Source organism: Aspergillus thermomutatus (genome assembly GCF_002237265.1).
Source record: "Aspergillus thermomutatus strain HMR AF 39 chromosome Unknown NODE_60, whole genome shotgun sequence".
In the NCBI taxonomy this organism is placed as follows: domain Eukaryota; kingdom Fungi; phylum Ascomycota; class Eurotiomycetes; order Eurotiales; family Aspergillaceae; genus Aspergillus; species Aspergillus thermomutatus.
In genome coordinates this window covers 100,255-126,091 of record NW_020798109.1, presented here as the reverse complement: position 1 = coordinate 126,091, position 25,837 = coordinate 100,255, and the positions used below count along the sequence as shown (strand labels likewise).

The 25,837-nt window shown below is 51.4% G+C and overlaps 8 protein-coding genes across 8 annotated transcripts; 3 read left to right on the top strand and 5 right to left on the bottom strand.

Annotated features, from left to right (window-relative positions):
* Positions 1–747: 747 nt before the first annotated feature.
* och3 (glycosyltransferase family 32 protein) lies at positions 748–2,123 on the bottom strand (the record flags this gene model as incomplete). The annotated part of the gene is made up of 4 exons (XM_026762389.1): positions 748–928; positions 977–1,464; positions 1,524–1,906; positions 1,961–2,123. The coding sequence occupies 4 exons, from the start codon at positions 2,121–2,123 to the stop codon at positions 748–750; spliced, it is 1,215 nt and encodes a 404-aa protein (XP_026615694.1).
* Positions 2,124–3,893: 1,770 nt separating this feature from the next.
* Positions 3,894–4,574, top strand: CDV56_108718 (DJ-1/PfpI family protein; the record flags this gene model as incomplete). Its single annotated transcript, XM_026762337.1, has 1 exon — positions 3,894–4,574. The coding sequence occupies one exon, from the start codon at positions 3,894–3,896 to the stop codon at positions 4,572–4,574; it is 681 nt and encodes a 226-aa protein (XP_026615693.1).
* A 33-nt stretch (positions 4,575–4,607) lies between these two features.
* On the bottom strand, positions 4,608–6,116 carry CDV56_108677 (glycosyltransferase family 2 protein; the record flags this gene model as incomplete). Its single annotated transcript, XM_026762296.1, has 1 exon — positions 4,608–6,116. One exon carries the CDS (start codon positions 6,114–6,116, stop codon positions 4,608–4,610), a length of 1,509 nt encoding a protein of 502 aa, XP_026615692.1.
* A 3,977-nt stretch (positions 6,117–10,093) lies between these two features.
* CDV56_108555 (sugar porter family MFS transporter) lies at positions 10,094–11,885 on the bottom strand (the record flags this gene model as incomplete). Its single annotated transcript, XM_026762174.1, has 4 exons — positions 10,094–10,557; positions 10,614–10,854; positions 10,917–11,614; positions 11,669–11,885. 4 exons carry the CDS (start codon positions 11,883–11,885, stop codon positions 10,094–10,096), a joined length of 1,620 nt encoding a protein of 539 aa, XP_026615691.1.
* A 1,018-nt stretch (positions 11,886–12,903) lies between these two features.
* CDV56_108491 (NAD(P)-dependent alcohol dehydrogenase) lies at positions 12,904–14,135 on the top strand (the record flags this gene model as incomplete). The annotated part of the gene is made up of 3 exons (XM_026762110.1): positions 12,904–12,927; positions 12,984–13,112; positions 13,182–14,135. The coding sequence occupies 3 exons, from the start codon at positions 12,904–12,906 to the stop codon at positions 14,133–14,135; spliced, it is 1,107 nt and encodes a 368-aa protein (XP_026615690.1).
* An 87-nt stretch (positions 14,136–14,222) lies between these two features.
* On the bottom strand, positions 14,223–16,720 carry CDV56_108428 (fungal specific transcription factor domain-containing protein; the record flags this gene model as incomplete). The annotated part of the gene is made up of 3 exons (XM_026762047.1): positions 14,223–14,461; positions 14,530–16,404; positions 16,549–16,720. The coding sequence occupies 3 exons, from the start codon at positions 16,718–16,720 to the stop codon at positions 14,223–14,225; spliced, it is 2,286 nt and encodes a 761-aa protein (XP_026615689.1).
* A 1,945-nt stretch (positions 16,721–18,665) lies between these two features.
* Positions 18,666–19,659, top strand: CDV56_108352 (ankyrin repeat domain-containing protein; the record flags this gene model as incomplete). The annotated part of the gene is made up of 2 exons (XM_026761971.1): positions 18,666–19,581; positions 19,637–19,659. The coding sequence occupies 2 exons, from the start codon at positions 18,666–18,668 to the stop codon at positions 19,657–19,659; spliced, it is 939 nt and encodes a 312-aa protein (XP_026615688.1).
* Positions 19,660–21,903: 2,244 nt separating this feature from the next.
* On the bottom strand, positions 21,904–23,050 carry CDV56_108266 (glycoside hydrolase family 28 protein; the record flags this gene model as incomplete). Its single annotated transcript, XM_026761885.1, has 2 exons — positions 21,904–22,779; positions 22,832–23,050. 2 exons carry the CDS (start codon positions 23,048–23,050, stop codon positions 21,904–21,906), a joined length of 1,095 nt encoding a protein of 364 aa, XP_026615687.1.
* Between the last annotated feature and the right edge of the window lie 2,787 nt (positions 23,051–25,837).

Below are 25,837 nucleotides of genomic sequence, written 5' to 3'. Positions count from 1 at the left end.
TTATACGAGACAGATACCGCGCCGCCTGCGCCGTCGACTTCACCAACCCCTTCAAGTTCTACGACAGCTACGCCACCCGCGATCTGCAAGGCTACGGCATCGGCCTCCCGTTTTTTCCCTGGTTCACGACAGCGGGGCGCGGAGATAGTCGGCGGGATGTGCTGGAGGGGCGGGACGCGGTGCGCGTGCGCAGTTGCTGGGGCGGGATGGTCGCGTTCGATGCCTGGTACTTCCAGAAGGAACACCCGGTGCGGTTCCGGGCTGATACGGAGGTGTTCTGGGATGCGTCGGAGTGCTGTATCGTGCATGCGGATGTGCAGGATGCGGATGCGCCGGGGGAGGGAGATGGGAGTGTGGGGACCGGGGTGTATATGAATCCGTTTGTGCGTGTTGCTTATACGCGGAGGACGCTGTCGTGGCTGTGGACTACGAGGCGGTTCGAGCGGTTGTATGCGGTTGCGCATAGTATGCTGAACCATGTTGTCGGGCTGCCGTGGTATAATCCGCGCAGGGCGGAGGTGCCAGGGGAGAAAGTGCAGCGGGAGGTTTGGGTGCCGGATGAGGGCTCGCCGCGTGGTGGTTCCTTTCAGATGGTCGAGGTTACTGCGGGGAATGATGGGTTCTGTGGCCGACGGGGTATGGAGGTGGTCGTGGAGGATAGAAAGCCTGGTCAGGATGGGTTCGAAGCGCTACCCCTTCCTCTCGAGGAAGTTCATTAAGATTACATACAGTTGTAATGCTCCAGAATCAAGTAGTATGGGGCACCTTGGTCCACTCCCTGCACCGGCCAAACACCGTCCGACAGAACTTGCCATACTCCACTATAAGATCAAACTTCCTCCACGATCCCTGCGCCCGGTGGAGCAGTCGCGCAGACGGGTCTGTGGTGGGTTTCGAGCCCATGTTGCCATATTTGCCTCTGCCAGGGCTGGTCCAGTTAGCAACGCACGGTATACAACTCGATCGGGAAACTCACCTAAACCCCGTAATCGGAAGCACCAACACATCCTCCACAAACTTACTCTTCCCACCATCATGCAATCCCGTCAGCGCATTCCACCGTAGACCCGTAGTCGCCATCAACCAGCTCTGCACCGCCTCCGTGAACGCAACCGGACCCGTCAGAATGAGCGGATCGACGGTGTCCAACTCACCCTCCGTGGAGGACCCCTCCCCCGACATCTCCTGCGTAGTCGTAGCGAACCGGTCAATGAACATCTGCAGGATTGGATGTCCCGGCGCCCAGGCAAAGGACCACTGCGTTAGCTGCACGGGGTAGGTATACCCCATCCGCCAATACAGGTCGCTATCGGGGGGACAATCCGCCTCCAGGCCGACGATTGCGCGGGCAGGATTGGCGGACCTGTACACGGCGCCAGTTTCCGGGTCCCGCCAGGGCTGGATGTCCGAGGCGTTGATCCAGTTCTTGGGCGTGCGCAGCGGTTCGGTGTCCATATCCCCGTACTGATGGGCATTAATCTCGTATCCTAGCGGGTGACAGGAAGGGGAAGAGGAACACGTACGACACCGCCGATCCACTTCGAAACCAGAACGCGAAAGACGTCGGTTCTTTCGACGTTACTGGCGAGCGAGTAGAATTGCTTCTCGAGTCCGGGTTCGAAGTGCTTGATGAACCGGTTGATCCCGTCGTCGTCCCATAGGAAGTAAGCCATCTCGTCCTCTTCGACAGCTCGGAGCCACCTCTCCGTGCTCTGACGGATCGGCTGAGGCCATGTCTGAGGATCAGTGTTCTTCCATGTTTGATGGACAATCATCGGGATTCTTGAGAGGGGTATCTGCCTCTGGGGCGCTGACTGCGCTTTATCAGAAGCTAGTTTGGCCGCTTCGACAATGCTCTCAGGTTCGGCTGTAGCACTCTCCAACCATGAAGGAGGAATATACCATACTGCTTTGTTAGCGGAGGTTAGGACAGCCGGGGAACTCAATGTTTAAGACTTACCACCTCCTTTTCCACTCTGCTGATGAATGTACTTCGATAGAAGCGGATTGTTACTGGTCAGATCTAAATCCTGATATTCAAAAGAATGCAATAACCAGATGACCGTGACGACCAGGACACTTGCGACAATGGCCTGTCGCTTCAAGCGCCAGCGAGGTCCCATCGCGATTCGATCGAAAGTATCGCCAGCATCAAACAACTGATTTGCATCAGTTAAACATATTGGTATTATAGCTCGGTGATGTCGAATTCTCCAACATCAAGCGTCAGAGAAATACAGAGTAACAGAGGTTAACAGGGGGCGCAGTATGGAGGAGATTTGGGCCAATCATTTAGGGTTACCATCGGGTGACGCACTACTCCGAATCCAGTTTAGTGCAGGAGCCCCCAGTCTGAGGCTGACAGGCAGCAATCATCACTATTCACTCCAGTCAGAAAAGGAGAGGCTACTCATATGCAATCATCATAAGCTACAATAATAATACTGTATATATCGGCGCTAGAGAAATCGAAATAGGGCTGATCAATTTATATTCAACTTGCTTTTTGTGTAAAGGGTCTTGACTGGCTTGATGTTAACCACAGCAAAAGGACATTCAATGTACATCTTGACCAGGATTTTAGAATCTGAGATAATAACATTGTGACATGCTAGAGAATTCTTCCAGAATTAAGAAGATCACAGTAAAAAGTGTGGGAATGGGCAGTTATCTCTTCCTTGCTGGCCTTTACCTTGACCAGACTGTGACCAGCGGTGAAAATATATAGTAAGTTAAATATAATGCAATCCCATTGCACATAACTGAACAACAAATGCACAAGCATCAATAATAGAAACCCAACCACACACAACAGGTCTTACTTCCAGGGAGAGGCATTCATACAGTGGTGTTTGACTGCAGACAAGCCATGTCAGAAGGCCACCGGCACCATGCGATTGTTGGGCTACACATGGGTGGACTGCAGCTACCGTGTGCCAGGCCCATAAATCCATCCATCATCAGATCCAGGCATGGCAGTCCTAGAGAACATCTCATTCTGCTATGACTTTCTCAGCATCAGGTTGTACTGCCACACGCCGCCGTCTCGTCCAGATTCAGAGCAGCGCAGGATGGACGGACTACCAGGCAAGTACCGTACTGCGCGCAGTTCGAGCTCGCGTGCGTGATATCGTTACTTTGGACCTGCTTCTGACGGGAAACGCTTGGATATTGTTCTGTTCAGGGTAGCATGGTCCCGGATCTCAACCCCGTCCCGAAATATTCGGTTAAAATCCTCCTGCCGGTCAGCTTGCAACCATCGTCACGTCTGTCGCTTGGATACGCAGAGGGCTAACATGACTGGATCTCTGATGAATACGAGTCTGGAATGGAGTATTGCTGGAGAAGACGTGTCCACGCCGTGACTGCCGGGGCTCATGCTACTAATCACTTTCTCCGGGACGCTTGATACCAGAAAGCCCTCGGCGGTAGCGGTTAGACACGGCGCTCAGCCCATGGTGTTTTTGTGGATAATGGAGTTATGATGTGTGGATCTTTGAAATGGATGTTGAAGTTGTATTCGTGGGTTGGATTGCCTGGTTTATCTGCTGACAGAATGTCAACGATTCATGATTGACGATATATGAGAGGATTACAATCTCGTCTGCTGTTCTATTACATTGTGAACATCAATTTCATTGCCCATTTTCTCAATCCCATAGTGCTTAGAGTGATGGGTTCATGACTATGACTCACTCCTCCATCGGCCTTGATTATCTCCGCGCGAGGCGCCAACAACGCCAAGCTCCGGAGACCGACATGTCTCTCACGATGAGGGGATTGTTCGTATAGAAGACATAAATCAAACCTTCTCGCTCCTTCGGTGACAGTAAGAAAAGGTATCTCACCAGTAAAGCCGAGAATCCCCTCCTAGCATACACAACCCACCCAACATGCATTTCGCCATGCTCCTCTTCCCCGGCTTCGAAGCCCTCGACGTCTTCGGCTCCCTGGAAGTCCTCAACGTCCTCTCCGAAAGAAAACAGCTCTGCCTCTCCCTCCTCGCATCGAGCCTCGCTCCCGTCTCAACTCGATCCCCAGATCCAGCCGCACATCGGGTAGGCTCAATCTGCGCCCAGGAAGTACTTCCAACGGGTACTTTCGCCGACTTTTTAAAAGACACACCCGCGCCGGATACCGCCAAGGGCAAGATCGACGTGCTCGTCGTGCCTGGCGGCGCGGGGACCCGCTTCCCCCACGCCATCGATCCCGTCATCGAGTTCGTGCGGGGCATCGCCCCGTCGGTGAAATACATCATGTCCGTGTGTAACGGTGCGGGCGTGTTAGCGCGGGCGGGCGTGCTGGATGGTAAACGAGCGACGACTAATAAGATGCTTTGGGGGCCGACGACGGCGCTGAGGGGGGAGGTGCGCTGGGTCAGGGAGGCCAGGTGGGTGGCTGATGGGGATGTGTGGACTTCTTCTGGGGTGAGTGCGGGGATCGATATGATGTTGGCTTTTGTGAGGGAGATACATGGGAAGGATGTGGCTGGTGGGATAGCTCAAGAGATCGAGTATGTTTGGGATGTGGAGGAGGATGGGACGAGGGATCCGTTTGCTTTTGCTGCTGTGTGAGGATACCTGTCCAGCTTGCAACCATAGAGTAGATCAATCAGAAGAATATCTTTCTGCAGGCAACTCGGCAATAATGCAGTCTCTACTATTTACAGCCGCATCAACGTCGACGGTTTTCACGGTCAGACTCCTTCCCAGTCCATTGGGCATCCCTCCTTGGCTGTAGGTCATTTCTTCCAGCTTCAACACCATCCCAACCGCCTTATGGTCCTCTGTAAGCTTGGGATGTCGCCGGGCAAAATATCTGGCATACTTGACCAGCGACCAGTAACAGCTGGCGACGTTGGTCAAGGCCATGAGAAGTTTGTACGGCATCTTGAGCCGGTCAATACCCGTCGACAAGGAGGATATAAGAGGAGAGCAACGTACATAATACCCAAAAACAACCTTCCAGCAAATTCGCTCATTCTTCTGGCGTAGATGAACCTCGTTGAATATGATGACGTGCAGTAAATAGAGCCCTAACGTGGACATCATGAGAGCAATGCAGAATTCAGGCCGCACGATGAGCGATATGGGAAGAGTGAACGGAGTAAGGATGTACAGAATCGTGTCGTATATCTGTCTAGTCAGTACCAGGTCAAACACAGAGCGATTGATCAATTGCCATACTTCTTGAATGACCAAGATCTTAGTCGCCAATTCCCACCGACCCAATTTCCACGATGTGAAAAGGTACGAGAGGTTATACCACAACCCATTCGCAAAGAAATTCCACCGGAGGAACCGCTGCTTGAAGACCGTGGGCTCGCCGAATCCGCCTCGATCTTCGTCGATTTCGCCAAACAGCGCAGAGGAGGGTGTCATGGTCTCCACGAAGACGGCGCTGCACATCTGGATCCTGCCTCCAAGGCGCCGGCAGCTGTCACCGAGGAACCAGTCCTCGCTAATGGAAAAGCCAGGATGATTGTGGAGAGTCTGTTTCAGAAACGTCCGCTCCCAGAGTGAGATGGCGCCGTGCGGAAATGTAGCGCTGCCGATCCGCCCTGCAAAACTCCGCGTCAGACCGGACAGTTTATACTCAAGGTCTTGTGCTTGCTGGCAGTACGATCCTGGAGAGGAATCGCGTCCCACAGATTTGATCGTGTAGCCGATGCAGCGGACCTGTTGGTTTAGTCGTGACACGGCAACAGGGAAGTTGGGCGGGAGGATACAATCGTCGTCGATCAGGAGGACATGCCCGAAATCCTTGACGGCGTAGCAACCGATGAAAATGGCGATGATCTTTGACCCCACAGGTGACCATATGTGATTGACTCCGTAGCCTCGGCAGATCTCCTCGGTGTGGTCCAGCGGTTGGGACGAGTTTCCGTTCGCAATGACGTAGATGTGCGATGCCGGGAAGATTTGCAGCGCGGCCTCGAGGGTTTGACCCATGATGGCGGCCGACCTGTAGCAGGGGATCAGGAGCGCAGTGTCCGTGGGGGCTGCAGTGATATGGCGCTGTTGGTAGAAGTCTGGTCCCGGGGCGTCCTCTTCGAATGTGGTAAGCAGTGGGGTATACGAATAGCTACCGTTGTCTGACTGTGAGCCACTGTTCATCCCGTTGTAATGGGCGGGACTTACAACACAAGGAGACTGATGACCATCGCCCAGCCGCCTGGAACACTGATTTATGCTGCAGGATCCAGTGGAGCCACCAGACTGCTCCTTTCCACAGAGGTACACCCACAAGAACAAAGTACACGAACAGGACGAGGACCGTGTATACTCCATACTCGAACAGCAGCCGACGCCAGTATCTCCGCTGATGCTTGATCTTCACGAGGGTGGCCCTGTTGTACAGACTTCTGACACTACCTTTTCGTACGTCGCGGGGTGTACTCCGTAGGGCTTGGCCAATAGGCAACGAATTTCGATAGCTAAAGCTGGTGCGTGTCCTTGGTTCTCGTGGATAAACAGACGCTCCAGTATACTGATAGCTTGGAAGATCCTGCGGCGAAGTTTCCTCGTATGCAATGTAAAATGGCTCTTCTCGAGAGCTAGATCCAGTAGAGGGGCTGGATGGGCCGTCATCCGTTTTGCTGTATTGGGAGGGGGATACGTCTCCCCTTCCTTCTTCAATGGCAAATGTCTGGCTTTGCTGACCATATTTTGCCGTTGGCTGATGTGCTCCACGACCCGCCCAGCTTATGGTCGACAGTCTCTTTTTGTGAACATGAATATCACCCTCTGGATGGTCCAGCTCGCCAAAGTTAGAGCATTGACGATTGCAATGATGCTGATCGTCCGTCGCCGAGACTGATGCTAACAGATTTTCGGGAACATATATCCTTTCTCCAATGCCCCCATTGTCACTTGTGAGCATCTTTCCCGTGGTGCTCATATATAAGGCTTCGCCAAAGCCGCATCATTTAGGTTCAAACTCTCAGAGGAAGATACGGACCATATGAACGCAGGAACACCCGCCCTTCTTCCGAGGGCTTGATATCGAATTTGTATGGCCGGTCTTTTCTTCCCCCAATCCCGAGCTCGGTACTATTAGGTCTTAGCTGCTTATGAGACATGCACAGAAAGATCTTGGCCCGGGGGGCTCAATCTGCGCCATGGTGGACCTGCATAGCTGATAAGGACTTAGTCTGTAATGCCTTGACGATTGGGATTGGTGAACATCAGATCAAAAGACGTTTTTTCTTGGCTGACATGGGCCAATTACGGTTCCACCCGTATTGCTTGTGTTCTTAGTCCAGGCAAAGGCATGGAAGTGTGCAAGGGGCAGTCCCCTGGAGTAAATATCCATTCTCGGGCCGCCAATAGTTCATAAGTGCAGGCGATGAGTTGCCCACTGAGTGTGATATATTGCCATCAGCTTATGGCTCCGGTTTCTTGTTTTTGGGCAGCGGACGCGATAGCCTCTCACTCAACATGAATCTTGCCTCTCTTGGGAATGAGCGTTTCGATAAGTCGATCGAAAAAAGATGTCGAGTCAGAACGTCGGAAGGGGATAGAGTTATCCCAGTCCAACATTCCTGTCAACTTTTCGCTTAAATACAGTAAACATGTCAAGTGTGGTAGCACAAAGGGAGAGACTGTTGCTCGGACCAGACTTTGCTGACATTCTCAGGAGCATGGTCCCAACCTCTTCGGCGTTTCCATTCAGCATTCCAATGGCCCAGTAAACATGCATGAAGGTAACAAGGCCTCTCACTGGCTGGGTTCATGATAATGTCACTCACAGTCTCACCTTATGGTCGTAGGAATATAGTTATAAGTCTGGTCGATAGAGTTTAACCATAAGAAAAGGTAAATAAGTAGCTAAGAACCATATAAATGTTAGTACTCTCTCTCTGGCTATCATAATATGATGATATGCACCGCACCCCTCCCTATATGGCAAAGTAGAATAAATCGGCCAATATATACCTTCATAACACTGATTTCACCGTGATACCAATAAAATGAGTCTGAAGACTACACCATCTATATCCTGCGGCAATTTCCGCGACTTACATTGAATTTGCCGGTACCCTATATGATGCTTCCCTTGTCATACCCTCCTCTACTGTCAATATCTGGCAAAGAAGATATTTACGCCAAGTCTTACACGCTTGCTTTTATGGCCAATCAGGGCATTTCCCCTCTGCGCCTTGACACTAGCTGTTGCTCCGTTACAGAATCAAGTCGACTCTGCCGGTCATGACGGACTTCTGGACCAAGTACTCTGAACTCCGTACCTGTTGACTACAGACCGGTACCTCCTTTTTTCTGACCTCGCTCTCCCGCAGAAATGAATGGATTCCAATTTCTAGGTTAATAACTCTTAGCTGCGCGCATTCCAGTGTAGCGTCGGGATATAGCCACGTATATGATAACATGAGAACTGCACGAAAGTCGTCCTAGCGGCGTGACTGAAAATGATACACTTTTATGCCTGTCGATGCTGAGGTAGAATAATAGCAAATAGAATGTATTTAATCCGCCCTGATTCTGCTAGTCACTGTTGTCAATATCCCACAAAGGTGATCAGCGTTCTACACCGTCATTCTCGGGCTATGGTCATCAGATTCCAGTCCTTCAGCATGCCGGATTGACAAGTCGCGTCTGCCTTTCAGGGCATTGTTTCATGGGTCGTCCTCGAATGAGTTGTCTTGGTAGCCTAGCTAATGACATGGCTTCTATGTCCATGTGGTACCTTTGTTGACTTTTGCTGGTGAGAATACTATGCGAGGGCTCTTCCAAGGATCCCGGGGGAACAGTCCTCAGGCCCTTGCTTCTGGTGGCGTAAGGGGCCAGAACACAGATGTCTTAATCTATCGATGAAATTGAATCGGTAAAAGCTTGGATAGAGTCATGTTCACTTAAACATTCCTTGCATTCATCTGGGATGTATAAAATCTCTATGACGTGAGATCTTATCCTGAAGTTATGTATATATGCATATTAGTAAAGCCGAATGATGTAGTAAATAGCTTAGCCAGGAGTGTCAATGAAGAGACTGGTCATATATTACACAGAAGCTCAGAATGTGCGGGAGATAAATGCTCGCTCAGTGCCTGAGATGCAGTAACTTGAGAACCCAGGTTACAGGGCCTTTAGCGTTCTCTACAGATGAGAAGGAGTGGCATGTTCAAATCATGCACCTTTATCACACCTAATATATAGGGTATACCCCCCAGTTCTCTGTGGCATGTTGCAGTAATTAAAAGAGCCATGCACATCTGCTGTGGCTCTCAATTCTGTCACTGTTAGGAGTGGCAGAACTCATAAAAGAGATCTTTTGAAGCACATCTCTCCAACCTAAGGCCTTCAAGAGGAGGCTGACTGTGGGAGGATGGAGCTCCATAATCAGGTATACAAGGAATCTTACTATGCCACTAATGGAGCACAGTCAACACTATACCTGCACAGAGGAACTTGTATCTGATGGAAGACAGACATGGCGTATGATATATATTTGCTTCTTTTAATGCACTCTCCTCAGGCTTTAGTTATGCCATCCCATGAGCAGGATATAGTGTGATTTCTCCTCCTGATTTTATTCATGCTTGGGATGTTCTTCCCCTTTTAGAAGATAATCCAGCTATGCCTACAGATGCCAAGCTATGTAGCCCCATCCACACAAGGCGGATGAATCAGCCCTTGAATTGCTCACGATTCGCTCAATACCTTTAAACGAACCCGGGCAACACATCAAGCATGATTCCTGGAGATATCCATGTATTCCGAGTCAAGTTATTTCCCCGGCATCACCGAACTGATGTCTGTTGTCTGTCTCTATGTATGGCGGCTATTGTCCTGACTCGATCAGGCATGATCCCTCTCGTTAGAGCACTTTACTGCTCCCCTGCAGGCAAGTAATTTTCCAGAAACTGGGGCTCCTATTGCCTGCCACCAGTATCCTTAGTAGTACTCTCAGGTAGCAAGGACATATACTAAGAGATTCGACAATATGAATGTTACAGTTCATTTCAGGAAATACAGCTCCGACAAAGTTGAGAATAAATCCATGCCACGTGTAGGGTAGGACAGATCCAAACCCAGTACGTCCTGGAGAGAACCTCCAGTCCTGGCTACCACCATCAAACAAGCTCCTTCCCATGATCAGTCCTCACATCAGCAACGTCCATGACCTCTCCATCCCCATCCGCAAACGCCTGGTCCCCGAATAAGACCGCAATTTCCTCAAGGGTATTGTTTGCAGTCTCCACATAGTAAAAGTGGACCAGACCCGCCGAGAAGAGACAGAATCCCGCGATCACCAGGTAGAAGTACCCGTGAATCCCCGCAAAAGCATCGGGAGACACCATGCCGATAATAAAGTTAAAGATCCAGTTGCTCGTGGTAGCCAGCGCCATTCCCTTACTGCGGCCGCGCAGGGGGAAGATCTCCGCGGGTAGCAGCCATGGCATCGGGCCCCAGGTGAAGCCGTATACAATGTTATAGAGCATGACGAAGGCGTATTGACCGTTTGCTTTGACTGTGATATCCAGGTTGGCCTCGGTGAAGGCGCAGACGATGCCGAGCAGAATTGCCATGGCGAGGCCTTTGATAAGAAGTTAGCTGGTCCATATGATTCTTTAAGAAGGTACCTAGACCCACCTCCTAGAATGAGCAAGGGCTTACGCCCCCATTTGTCCGCTAACCACCATGTTACAATCGTAGCGGCTGTGTACGGAAGCGCATTCGCAGCCGTATATAGCAGAGATTTCCGATTGTCAAATCCAGCCGATGCAAGTGTGCTCGGAAGGTAGAATGAGATGATGTTGATTCCGTTCAGCTGGGCAAACATCTGGACCGTGATTCCGACGATCGTTCGTTTGCGGTATCGAGTGAACATTTCCTGTTCATGGTGTTAGCCATATTGCAACTCATCAGAGTATAACAGGATTTGCCAGGCCTTACCTTCCAACTCGACTTCCCTAGGTTGGTTTCATATATAACTGCTTCCTGGATCTCGAGAAAGACTTGCTGCACATGCTCCGCCTCCGTGTCACCTCCGGAATGCAAGTCCGCAACGGTCTGCAGACTCTCTTGCATAAATCCATTCTTCGCCAGCCAACGAGGTGTCTCGGGTAAGAAAAAGGACATGGCCAACAGGATAAACGAAAGAATGATTTGGACGATGAACGGGCCCTGCCACGACATATGGCTCGGTAAAAGGAAATTGAAAGCGTAGTCCACCCAGCACGACAACATGTATCCTGCAATCAGGAATGTATACTCGATTCCTACCATGAGACCACGGCGATGTGGGGCCGCAATCTCCGTCTGAATAATAGGCACGGTCATGGACAGAAATCCGACTCCCAATCCCTGGATGGTCCGGCCGGCAATGAACGTGGCGAAGTCAGGAGCGAATATTTGAATAAATGCGCTGAAGAAGTAGATGAAGCCGCCGATGCGCACGCACTTCTTTCGTCCGATGATGTCGCCGAGACGCCCTGCCATCAGTGCACCCAAAGCTGCTGATGCTTGTAGACATGCGACTGAAATACCCGTGATAGATGGATCCACTGCATTCGTCGTGCCGTCTGCACCACCATAGTCTTTGAAGAAGCGAGACACGAAGACTGGATTGACCAGCAAGCCGGACATGATACCTAGTGACATTAGCATTAGCACAACGCCCTGCAGTGTATTGTAGGTGGTCATACCAGAGTTGTATCCAAACAAGGCATCTCCTAGACTTCCAAAGGCGCAGGTCGCATAAAGCAACGGCGCTCCCTTGAACGGATATCTGGCAGTGACCTTCTTGGGCTTGAGCTTTCTCTCCAGCCAGCCTTGTTGCTCTGCAACCTGCGCAGCCACAGCTTGCGAGCGGCCCTTGATGGCCGCATTGTGCGCCGTGGCAGATGTTCTTCTGACACTCATGGCCTCGAGAGAAAAGAAACAGGTATTCCAAAGCGACAGATCAGTTGCTATGTGCTGAGTCAATGACAATCAGTCCCGACCAGGTGGCAGAGGCTCTATTTCTAGTTTTCTACCCCGGAGTGTGGTCCCATGGGGAAGTTAGACTTTTCTCCAGATCAAGGTGTAGGGCCGACTTGCAACTATCCCACAACGCCGTGTTCAATTCTAGCCGTTACTCCACGACCCAGTACCATCGTGGTAGTACTTGTTCAGAGAGCTCGTGTCCCTATCTCGGAACCGAACGAGTCTTCCGAGAAAAGTTCTCATCCTGGGGATGTCTAATGCAGCCAATGGTTGTAAAACCTCGACCCGCAGGCACGCTCGAGCACGGGGTGAGTCCAGACGTCAACCGCAATGATTGGTCCCATCGCTCCTCGAGGCCTACCGGTTCCGATGGACAATAAACTCTGGATGTTCAGTGGCTTCGGTTCCGTGTCAATAGAAAAAGTCAATTGGACGCGCCAAGCCCCCACTCGGTTCCGGTCACTTCGACGTCAAGCCAGGCGCACAAACCGATAAAGGCAAGGGTTACAGAAATCTTGACTGTCAATGGTGACAACATTGAAGGTTGGTGGTTGTGACTTGGGCTGGGATAACTATAGCAATAAGGTGTCCGTAGATATAGATGTCGCTTCGTTGAAATGTCTCCTCTTGACAGGATGGTTACCAAGAAAACTTCGGCTGCTCTCTACCACACGAAGCACGGAGCGATTTATCTTGGCATAGGATGCGCATTTTCCAAGACAGACTTCATGATGGAACAGTAGACGGGGACAAACGTCGAGACGTGGGTATCGGCCCGACTAGACGGACTGCATCAGAACAACATCCGCCGGAACCGATGAGCACGGAACCGGTATCGTCCTGGGGTACTGCTCCTGCCCCGGGGTAGGATACATCAGCCGAGTGATGAAGGAATTTAAAGACCGGGCAAAATCATGAAAGCATGATTTTATCAGATAAACACAAAATTCCAAGTATGACCGTCGCAACTCCGAATCAGGTTGGTGTAGTCTTGGTCGAGCCTTTTGTCCCACTAGCTCACCTCAAAGCGCTCAGGCGATAAACCAGGCCTTTGTTTTGCATCCCGGTGGTTCATTTGAATATGAGAAGCGTGCTGTACCTATACTGGAGTCAGATCGAGATGTGCTCGTTCGGGTCATAGCAACTGGTCTATGCGGGTCAGATGTGGGTGAATCACTTCCTCGTCCCCGGAGGCTGCTTACAGACATTAGCTAAAAGATGTCGGATACATAGGTACACTACTGGCAGCACGGCCGCATAGGACGATATGTCGTTGAAACCCCGATCATCTTGGGTCACGAGTCATCCGGAATTGTGGTAGAATGTGGAAGCAAATCAGGTTTCGCTGTAGGCGATCGTGTCGCCCTGGAGCCCGGCATCGCGTGCAATACCTGCCGCCATTGCCGTGCGGGCAGATACAATCTCTGCCGGGAGATGCGCTTCGCCGCCACACCTCCCTATGATGGGACACTTGCGACTTATTATCGCGTTCCAGCAGAGTGCTGCTATAAACTACCCGCACATGTCTCGTTAAGGGATGGTACCCTGGTCGAGCCGCTCAGCGTGGCTGTGCACAGTTGTCGACTCGCAGGAGATATGCAGGGAAAATCAGTCGTCGTCTTCGGAGCGGGTCCGGTCGGCTTGCTCTGTGCAGCCGTGGCGCGTGCATTTGGGGCGTCAACTGTGCTCGCTGTGGACGTCGTGCCAAGCAGACTCAGCTCTGCACTGAAATACGGGGCCACACACACATACCAGATGACATCCGAGTCTCCGGAACAGAATGCAGCAGATATTATAAAGACGGTGGAACTGGAGATAGGTGCCGATGTTGTCCTGGACGCCACCGGCGCGGAGCCTTGCATGAACTGCGGTATTCTTGTCCTCGCTTCCGGTGGCACCTTCGTTCAGGTGGGTTTGGGGAAGCCGAATCCCTCCCTTCCGGTCGGTCAGATCTGCGACAAGGAGATCGTCTTCAAAGGGAGTTTTCGATATGGTCCTGGCGATTACCAGACGGCGATTGGGCTGCTCGATTCTCGTCGGATTAGACTAGACGGTCTTGTCACTCATGAGTTTCCATTCACTCAGGCAGAAGACGCGTTTAAGAATGTTGTCAGCCGAGCAGGGATCAAGAGCGTCATCTACGGGCCTGGTGTAGACGAGCATGTAGCAAAGGCCACATTGACATAGAATCAATCTGCACCCGTTTCTTTAACTCATGCGACCTTTCCTTCTGTTTCCTAGAAATTGGTCATACGTTAGGCAGATGATCAAAGCCTATGACTCCGTTCCATTCCATGACATATCCCATAGCCAGTACAACCCGCGTTCACCTGTCCCGTAGGTTGTGGTTTCCATCGCCCCAAGAGGAACGCTGGGGTCATGCCATTCATTCGGGGCAGATTGCTGCCATGCATGATCTGATTGGAACGTGTCCTGAATGGTACCGCGAGCTTCGTGAGTGTCTCTACTCGTATACCAGTTGATGGAGGGATCATCATTGCCGGAGGGAACGACTAGAGAGAAGACCACAGTTCAGCAATTCCAGTCGTGGGGCTATTCGTCAGCAAGAATAGTCACTCACCGAATTGCACTGATGCTAAACTTTCGTTGAGGCGATGAGCCCTGCTCAGGTCTGGCCATGCTGATCGTCGCGCCGGGGCATCGAATAGTTCCAGAGTCGCGTCGAGGGGCAGTCGGAGGGTATCCTCTACGGACATTGGTGCAAAGTCTATCACAGACTGGTGACCTTCTTGCTGATTGTTTGTCGTGATTGGAGCCAGGATAGCCTCTGATTCACGGCGGAGGAGCAATGTGACCACATTCTTCAAAACCGTCGTACTCTGCTTCGATAATGCCGAGCGCTTTCCCAGAAGATCCTGCAGACGCAAGATACGAGTTATCGTCCGCTTCACGACCTGTGCCGTGTCGGAGAGTGGATCTGACAGAGCCATGACCGCCAGCACAATTGCCGCGTTGAATAGATTTATGGCCAAGAAGGCAACCAAATGACTATCCGTCGCAAGTTGAGCCAGGGCCGGTAACTCGGTCACTCGGGATGTTCTCAAGGCCGCATTCCACCAGTGTACTGGACTTGTGGCAGATGCATTCGGCGATACAGCTTCGAATGCTGGGTCTCTTTGTGCTGGCGATGCCCCGCTCGCATGACAGCTGGGAGAATCTATCCCACCGCTTCTGCTAGTAGCCTGATGATTTATCGATAAGTGATTGACTTGCCTTGCTAATAAAGGCCGGTGGAGGACAATGAGGATGTTATCGTAGGTCAAGTGCAGGGACAAGGATTGTAGGGCATGTGCCCTCGCGCAAAGCCCGCTGTCAGGCAGGAAATCCCTCTCGAGGTCTAGGACTAGATGCTCGGGTAACTCATCCCGCCATCGCTGAAGGTTTTGAGTCGCTTCTTTCACGAGCGCAAGGTATGCGTCCCCCGCTAGTTCCTCAGAAGAGCCCGACGTCCGCGAGCCGAAAATCGCCTCCAGGGCAGTGGATGCCATGAGGTAGAGACGGTTCAATTCCCTTTGATATGTGGAGTAACAGACGGTATATCCCTGCTCTGATCTTGGTGCAACAAAGTAGGGATTTTCGAAAATATCCGCTGGCATGTTGAGATTGCAGTCCTTGTCGTTGATCCCTAGTGGTCGACCATAGGTGATTGACGCGAATCGGTCCCAGGTGTAAATGGTCCACCATACGCGCTTCCTTTCTTCGATATCCTCAAAGTTGCCCCTCGAGGGTTCACGGTGCAACCCTGCCGCCTGGGATATCTTGATAGTCGCACCAAGTAAAGAGAAGGAGAGATTGGGACGCCCGTGATAGACGTGGTACGATCCAAAAAGGATGCAAATCTGGGCTGCTGTGACAGAAGGTTGGTCCATCAACTCAACAATGTGCGACTCAACAATCTTTAAGAGGTCTGCACTCAATTGTTGCCAATCTCCATTGTCGGTCAAATCAGTGGTCCTCCTCTGTGACCGATACCACGCTCCCATGCCCAGTACGACTGCAAGGAGCAGCAAGAATGATTTCTGGGAGGGATAGGCAAGCCCATCGGCGATGGAGGAAAGTTTCCTGCGAAAGGTGGGTTCATATATGGCGAGAGAGAACCAATGGACTGCATCAAAGTAGTCCTCAAGCAACGAATACATCACCTCCGTCGGCGGTAAATTCTGACCGAGTATCGAAGAAATGGGAAGCCGTTGACCGGTAGTTCCTGTGCGCCGCTTGGCAACGCTGGTGCTCGCTCGGTAGCCTGGAATGGCAGACGTGGCTTGCTCATCGATATGCTGCCTACCAAGCTCACATATTTTTTGAACGATTCCCATGGTGGATTCCGCTTCGCCATAGTCAATTGCCGGATGTGTAGCACGACCATCTGTAGATACACGGCTCTCATTGTTACTGGCCTCCACTGAAGCCTCATTGCTGGGGTCATTGAGGCTTTCTGTGGTGTGGTCAGCGGCAACTGTTGACGCGGTTCTCTGTCGCTGACGACTTCTCAAAATTCTCTTTGAACTGTTAATCGTTAGTGTAATCGAGGAGAACGAGAGATTTTACTCGACAATGATCAAGTCCCCTAGCGACTTACTTTCGAGTGCTATCCTTGCGAGTCTGACTAGCAAGAAGTGGTTGGCAATCCACTTTTGCTCGTGCACAAAGGGAGCAAGGTCGGAAGGGATCACACTGCAGACCAAGACAAGCAGAAGCAACAACGTCAGTGGTCTCTCAAGAAAGAGGATCGCAAATGGGCTGATGGGCATCCATACCCGAGTTTTGTGGCGGCGGCATCTCTCGCACGCACTGCTGACTCGCGTCGGCAATGGTGAACGAGTGTAATTCGAGTATCTACCAGACTCTAAACGATATTCTGCGCTGAGCCGGTCTGATGGATGTTCAGACATGATTTGAATCTGGAAATGAGGAACGCCGAAGCCGGTAGCGGACCGCAGCAGGAAGAGTAAACAGGATCCGGCGGAAATTCGCACGTTTTTCCCCAGTTTGTTGTTCTCCGCACCATGTGGGAGCCTGAGGCATGGGCACCGGTACTCATCCCGGTCATGTGACTCTTCCAGACTTGGAGTATATCTTTCGACATTGGAAAGCCATGACTTTTGACACAACATAACAGTGCAGGCAGTCCTTGCTTCAGATCACAGAGTGAAGAGAAGAGTAGTCAGTTTTGGCTTGAGTTCAACAAAAGTCTATCCTGAAATCGCTACATATAAAGTCTTCTGACGTGCACCTAAGCAGCTAGATAAAGTGGCGCAGATGTGGAAGTTATGACAAGCCAGAATAAATAATAGGAAGAACATTGCCAAAAAAAAAAAAAAAAAAAGCGTTCAGTCTGCATCAGCTATTCCTTTATATTTAACATTGAGGTAAGGTTCGAACTGCAAGTGATACATGATCAAACTGTCTCACCCATGCTTTGCTCTTCAGCTAGATGTGAATTGAAGTTTAACAGAACTAGACCATAGACATACTGTACGGGCATGATATCAGGATCAATTAATCTAACCATTCTGAGTGTAGCAGAGAAGGGCCAGATGCCAATTATTAATACTAAATGAGCAGCTTGCGACACGCATCTATGGAAGTGATGGCACAGCTGATGTGATAATTCAAGAAGTCCACCTGTCTGACCTTACGATCAAAATTCGCCTCAGCAGTGTCTGAAAAGAGGATACTTGTTTGTTTACAACACACGACACCTTGCTCACTCCCTCATCACACACCCAATAGTTTCGTCTTTTCTTCCAATTCTCATTCCCAGCGTTGAGGTTCTACTTAAACGCTTTGATCATGGATCTTTTGTCATTACTAATCGAGCTCCTGCTGGAGATAGCCAAACACCTCCAGAATCAAGCATGGCTTAACGCGTTCGCCCGCACAAACCGATATATCTTCAGCATCATAACCCCATACATCCACCGATACAACGCAGACTACGAGCAACACACGGCTCTTGCCTTTCGTGCTTGCCATGGTCTTGAAAATGTCGTCAGACGATCACTGGCGGCAAAGCCAGGCGACATCAACGCGGAAATCGGCTCGATCATACCGATTTGCGACGAACCATTGCACACGCCCCTTTGCTACGCGCTAGAACATGAACAAACGCGAGTGATCGAGCTCCTCCTCGATGAGTATGGTGCCGATATTGAACAACACTACTGCAGACCGATAACGCCACTGGCCCGGGTCGCAAGTCTGGGAAAGCTGGAATTGATCCAACTACTCGTCAGCAAAGGTGCAAATATCCACGTGGAGGACGAAATGAGACGGACACCGCTTCTTGATGCTGCTTGGTCGGGTGATGCGGGATGTATGGCGTTTCTTATCCAAAAGGCGCTGATGTCCATCACACGGCACCCGGTGATGCCCCTGATGAAGCAATCTCCTGTCTTCATTATATGGTGATACGTGGTAACATGGAAGGAGTCAAGCTCCTGGTGGATCTCGGTGTCGATCTAGACACGAAGTCGATTCGGGAAATGACGCCCATGAAATTCGCCGTGGGAGGTGGCCATTTGGACATCGCCTCGTACTTGCTTGCGCGCGGGGCTAAAGTTCCACGAGATCGAGACTTCTTCGTTTCCTGTGCCCACCGAGGATACCTTGAGGGCCTTAATCTGGTCTTGGATCAGGGCGTTTCAATAGACGACGAAGACTCTATAGCCCTCCGCTGCGCGGCGGCGAACGGGCATGTCGAGGCTGTCCGTGTGTTGCTGGATCGAGGTGCCAGTCGGTAATGGGCACCGCCGCGTTTTGGAGATGCTTCTGGATCACGTTGATCAATCTGGCTGCGACCGGACGATGAGCCATGAGAATGCATTCCAGGTTGCGATGCAGAATCGAAACTGGGACTGTGCGAAGGAACTCTTGAACAAGCGTGCTGGAACAAATATCAACATTGACGATGAAATGCCCCTATCTTACGCTGCAAGGCTTGGCCAGGATGAAATAGCAAGACTTCTACTTGAAAAAGGCGCGGGTCAAGTAGGGACTGGCAACGATCCGACTCTGCTGTTTTGGATCGTCAGGAACTTGAGCATCGAGGTGCTCAGGAAACTTCTCGAGTTGGGCCTCGACCCCAATGCATACTCGGAAGCCCTCCAACGGGGTGACCCCTCTATTCGAAAACGTTCTCGGAAGGGCTGGTTACTACCCCCTCTGGCATGCGCCATGAGCCAACCTTTTTTCGACAAGGCGGAGCTTTTGATAGACCATGGAGCCGATCCACGCCCCGTCCACCGAGGAAAACAGCACATTACTTTGGTCAAGGCCACTCGATCAAGTAAGTGCTCTTTGGTTGCCAAGATGCTTGATCGGGGCTTCGATGTCAATGAGAAGAGCGACACTGGCGAGACACCCCTTTCGGTAGCTGTGACCGCTGGCAACGTGGAAGTCGTCGAGTTTCTCCTCCGTCACGGGGCGGAACCCAACATGCGCATAGGATCCTTTCCGTCTGTTCTGGCATTGGCCATCGGAAAGGGACACGTTGAAGTAGCCGATGTTCTCCGAAAGCACGGTGCGATGGAAGAGTGCGACGATATGCATGTTGATGATGAGGAGGACTGTCTGGCTAGTTGGTCGAATTGCTGTCGTCGGAGTGATTCCAGTGCGTCATACATTCGCCTTGCCTTTGCTTGTAGTCAGAGACGGCTAGTACATAGAAACGCCTCAGCTCAGTATGTAAACAGATGTCGATGTCCACCATGCAATCTCTTTAGGAACTAGGATCTCTTTCACAGACTTACTGTGCGGAAATGCCTTGATCCACTTCAATCAAGTCATGTTATTTGGACGTCATCCGAAATGGCTAATTAGCTATTACTTCCTCGCGACATATGCAATTATCTGGGACCTCTCGCTCCTGACACTTCCTCTACCATTCTCCCCCAGACACTAGGGCCTCAGATAGCCAGCCATTTCGGTATACTGGAATAGGCCTGTCGGGCCATATATCCTTCAGCGGAAGTCGGCCCGTTGATATCAAGTCGTACAATTTCCTAATTGCAAATTGATAGATCAAAGCCCAGTAAATGTTACTGATGCGCCTAAAACGATGAACCATGCCAGGAAGAGCCAACTACTATAGAGCACAGGTTATTAAGATTATACATTCGATATACTCTAATTCTCGGGCACGAACCAAGTCCAGTAGACACTGCATTGAGATTCTAAACCGTTTCCTCGACGAAACGGTCTCTTTCCAGCCTTCTACCAAAGCGAAACAGCGGCCACCTTCCCAGGCTCCTTGTACGTCCCACCCACCGGAGCCATCAGTCCCCCATTAGTGCCAACATACAACGTCTGTCCATCTCTATCCAGCACACAGCACGTTGGCCCAGGTAGCACAGTCGAGTTCTTCCCTCCAGCAACATCCACAATCTCGCCCTCAGGCGTATACATAACAATCGTATTCTCCGGATTCGTCGCAAAGTACGCCGTCCCATCGTCGGCAATATCAAAATTATCCGGGGTGATCTCAGTCGTAATCAACTCGAACGGCCCGACCGCGTTCGCCACCTCGTCGATCATCACCCGGCGATATTCCTTCTTCGTGACGCTCACGTAGTGCAGATACTCCCCAACCACGTGGATCCCATTGACACCCATAGGCGGCGCATTCGGCGCAGGCAGCATCGACTCATCCTGCATCGCAACCGCATACTCCCCGGAATCCAAGTCCACCCTCCAGATCATCCCCTCGGGACTATCCGCAATGAGCAAGTACCGCGCCTCACGGCCGGGCCTGTACAGCGTCGAAGCACCCAGCGCCTTGGCTTCGGGGATGTCAACAATCTTGGTGACTGCACTGGGTGTATTCCCGTTGAGGCTGAACCACATATTAGCCGGCACCTCGAGGTCATCATAGTTGCCGTCATTGTTGAAGTCGAGTGCCCAGACGGCGAAGGACCCCTGCTCGGCCGCGAAGTTCTTGAGGTCGAATTTCCCGGCTACCACGGCGAAGACGTCGTAGTCGACCTCGGTGATGCCGAAGACGCTGGTAATTTCGCTGCCTTGCTCTGCAAACGAGTAGGCCAGGGAGCCGGAGCCTGTCTGGGGGTCCACGGACCAGACTTCTGGGACGTCGATGCGGGTGAGCAGGAGGGTGCCGTCCTGGCGGACGACCACATTGTCGATGAAGGAGCCGTTTTCCGGGAACTGGAAGATGTCGCGGACGGTAGGGTGGTCCTCGCTGTTGCTTGTGTGCTTGGTGTGAGTTTGAGCGAAGTTGGGGGGCTGGATCGCGAGGCTGAATGTCGCGAGGGACACGAGGGTGAGTCCCTGAGTGAGATACATGATGCAGACTATGAAGAGTGCTGGCGACGAAGGAAGAGGGGGACGGATTGAGAATATGGAGAATGTATATAAGTAGCAACACGATCAAAACATTGGGTAGATCACTGCTGGATGGGAAAGCCCCTTGCATTCCAGACCGCAATTATGCGGAGGGCACACTGGGCCGATGACCAACCCTGCATTCCTCAGACACAACGATCGAAATCGATTCAAATTAGCCCATTGGATATTATGCAAGGCACAATGACGACTGGGCAAGTTCTCCAGTGAAGCCTTGTAGCAAGATCAGGTTCGCATTGCGGCAGCAAACCATGACATGAGAGGTCTTGCACATATCACCGCCGTCGGTATTCTGTCACCGATCAGCCCACCAAAAGACCTTGCCAAAAATCCATGACAGCGTGATTCCAGATTTGGCGTTATTCGAGTCGCCAAAGACTAGGCACTTGATGTTATTTACGTCCGGCGCTGATGCTCGGGTGATTGATCTAGGGAGTGATTGCGAGATTCGGGGTCTTGACATGAATAGGTCTTTTTAGTATACAATTAATGGATTAAATACAAAGGTTGAGACACGAACGGAACACTCTCTTGGCAGCCTACTCACAGGCCCGTAGATTTTCTAGAGACGAGTCTAGCAAGAAGCGCCAGAAGGAACATTCTTGCACTTGCTGCTCTTCTTGCCGCCGGAGATGCTGTTGCCAGACCAGGTCCAGTTGGTGCAGCTGCCGGATCCACAGAGGATGTACGCATCAGTGGCGGAGCTGCTCACGGTACCGGTGACCTTCTCAAAGGTGATGTCGGAGACCTTGACGCCGTTGGTGGGATTGCCAGTGGGGCTGCCGTTCTCGTAGTCCTGCTGCACGACAATACCGTACTTGCTGATACCCTTGAGGGTGATGTCCTCGAACTTGACGCCGGTGACGGAGCCAGTGGCGCCGTAGACGGTCTTGATACGAGCACCGTTCTGGGAGTTGATGACCTGGGAGTTGGAGATGGTGACATCGTTGACGGTGTTGTCGCTGCGGCCGCCGACGGAGCCGATGGAGAGACCATGGCCACCATTGCAGTAGCCGTTGGTGAAGGTGATGTGCTCCCCAGAGTTGATGGCCAGGCAGTCATCCTGGTTGTAGACGGTGGCGCCGTCGATGGTGATGTAGGTGCTGGAGCCGATGTCGAAGGCATCGGTGTTGTGGCCCAAGCTGGTACCGGCGGAGTTATCGATCAGCACGTCGGTGATGGTGAGGTGGTCAGACTGGATGCTGAAGCCCTGGACGGGGGTGTTGTAGATCTTCAGACCGCTGATGTTGGACTGGTTCAGCTTGTGGGCGGCGAAGAACTTGGGCTTCTTCTTGCCACCGTTGCTTCCCTTGCCGTCCCACCAACGAGCACCACCACAGTCAATCTTAGCACCGGAGTTCTGCTTGACGGTGATGCTGGTTCCGGACATGGAGATCAGGGGGCCGGTCCATTCCTTGTAGCCGAAGGAGGTGGTACCATCGAAGATGACCTTTGTCAACGTTAGCCGACGGCAGTCAACATACCAATCAAGGAAGACTTACAGTGGCACCGGTCTTCAGGCCAGTCAGGTCCAGAGTCTCACCGGCGGGGACGGCGATGTTGCTCAGGGTTATGGTGGAGCAGGAGGCCTTGCCGGACTTGGCCGCAGCAGCAGAGGTGAAGGTGCAAGAGCCACGAGTCTCGAGATCAGCGGCAGGAGCAGCAGCGACCAGCGCAGCGCCCATGGTCGCGGCCACGAGGGAGGATTGGAAGAAATGCATCGTGAGAGAGCGGAAGTAGAGTGGTTGGACTGTGTTTAGAAAGATCGAACAAGGTTCTGGTCAACAGAATACCCTAAAAAGTGGTAGATAAATAGAATAAGAAAGACAAAAGGAGCGCTGATGAGGACAGAAAAGTATTCATTGTGAGGATTTCTGAAGGTTTATATGTGTCTATCTGCTATCTATACAGGGTGCGACCGAGAACAGGGGCATCCTTCGAACGGTTCAAACCGAAAGTGAAAGAGAATGATGCTGAAGAAGACAACCTAAATTGCGGTCTGACCAATCCAGGGTGAGACTGATCAGATTGGATGCTCCATGCTGTTGGAGATTGAATCATGAAATCCCTATATTAACACGCCGGCACCGAAAGGGATTAGAAATCTCCACTTGGGCCCGAAAGCTTCGTCGGAAATTCCACAAATCCGGAATCTCGCCGAGACATTTAGCAGTTCTCGGCCTGCCTCCAAGCATGTTAGAGACTCTTTCTGGCCTCGGGTTGTTTGAGAATGTCTTAGAGCCTCGACCGATCGAGGATTGAGGTTATCTTTCCAGGCCTAGCACTGGGTTCTTTCAGCCATTGGCGCCACAGGTGTTGCAGGTTGATAGTCTCACCAACATGTGTTCATTAAAAATCAAATATGGCTCTTCGTATTCGTCTGGCAGTCCGAGCCGACATTGCACCGCTACTAATGTCGCATGATGTTTGAGGGCGAAGTGAATGATAGGTGGATTATATCATCGATTACTTCCGTCTATTCCAGTTTATGGCAGTGATCTATCTACCCTGAATTCCCCATACTGCGATTCAAGAAATAGCCCTGCATCCTTAGCTTTCTTAGCAGACTTAGATCTCTTCACATATTGTGATTGGTCCATTGTCATTCGGTGATATGAAGCCGACAGCTCTGATACCGGAGTTCTCAATGGAAGTCAGAAAGCAATAGTTACGGAGATAATCTTCTGACTCCTCAATGTGATCTTTCTCTCCTTGAAATCATTTCTTTCCGATGGCCTCTATCTTCTGAACAAGGCATTGACGTACTAGACCGATGGACAGACCACAATATCGTCAACAGCAAAGGGCTAGGTCCCCCTCATGCAGGGCTTCAGGGTCCATTCATCCGTCCAATCATGACCATCATTCCTCTTAATTCCGGATAAATGGCCCCTACATTCCCCTCTTCAGGATGTGCATATATTGTGTACTGCGTTGACTTCCTAGACTCAACGCATGTCTCACTTATTCTGCGCTTCCGCATCCTCACGACCTCAACTCGTGGAAAATCTTGTCAGAACACTTCCAATAGTCTGTATGCTCTCCCCATGTTTCTCCAGGTTCGTTCCTGGACCTGCATGAGAAGGTGTTATTGGAGGTCAAATCTGGGGACATAGTGGACTTCTTCTGCGGTGATGCATGGAATGCATCAACTGCCAGTATGCGATTCAATATACCGCTTGTATTTCCATAATAGTAGCCATGCTTACTCAGTGGTTAATCCACCAACAAGAACGAATATGTAAAACACCCATCCACCAACTGTGGGACGATCCTTGAATTGAGGGGTCAATGTGGATGCAGGTCAATAAAGTCGACTCGAATACATGACTCGATAGTGCTTCGAACAGGCAACAGGATTCCGGCTCGGGCCGGAAGTTCGGCATGCAGCATCTCCTTCTCATTCTGTTCTGTAATCATCTCCGTTCATGAATCTAATTCCCATTCTCCTTACTCTCCCAGTGCACAGATTACTTCTCAGCCACCATCGCCTTCACCGCCATCTCACACCGGTGACGATTCGCAAACACCACAGCCGCCAACCCGACAATCCACCACGAGAACATAATAGGCAGCGCACGATACAGCTGGTTCTCGCAGCCGTCGCTCCAGATCTGCACGAGGACTTGGTACAGCTCGTGCGACGGAAGCGCGTACCCCCAGCGGAAGAAACCCGGGTTCAACTCGAATGGACTGATGGTGCTGGCGACGTTGATGATCGCCCACGTCAGGATACAGAACGGGAGAAACTCCATGGGCACGAACGCGGTGACGACCTCCACAATGAGAAAGTTGATGTGCATGTACAGCCATATCGCCATCCAGCAGAGCACGAACTGGTTGCTGTTCACGTCCCAGTATTCCCGAAAGGCCCAGGTGTACCCGGTCTGACACAGAGAGGCGATGAAGGTATAGGCGAGGGAGAGGCACATGCGCAGCAGACCGTTGCTGAGGGGGCTGAGCTTCGTCAGGACGTGGAATTTAGCCGAGATACCGTTCAGCGCCATCATGAAGAAGAACTGCTGGATGATCGGCATCACTATGGAGACGGTGTTGTACAACACGCGCGGGCCCTGCTCGGTCGTCTTAATGTTGATCTCCGTGGCTTGTATGGGGTTGAGGAAGGCCTGGAGACTTGCTGCGTTGGTTGATAGTGGAGCTGATGCTGCGACGTTCGACCCGTTGCGGGCATAGTATGCCGACCTTGCCGCTCCCACCAGAGTGAGGATGTTGGAGTAGACTGCACTCTGTGCGAAGGCTGGGTATCTGGCTCCGTTCCAGACATAAGTGAGCGTGTTTCCGATGTCCGTTCCACTGGCTAGCGCCGATGATAGGTTTCTCGACGCATTGGGAACCGAGTACACGGCGCCCCAGTAGTTGCCCTTGCAGACGGCTTTTCTGACATCGGCAGGATCGGGATAGTCCGATGCAGGCGACTGCTCCAGAGTAGGAAAGCCGGGACTCTGTAACATGCCGTACGCATCAAGAACTGACTGACCAATAAGTCC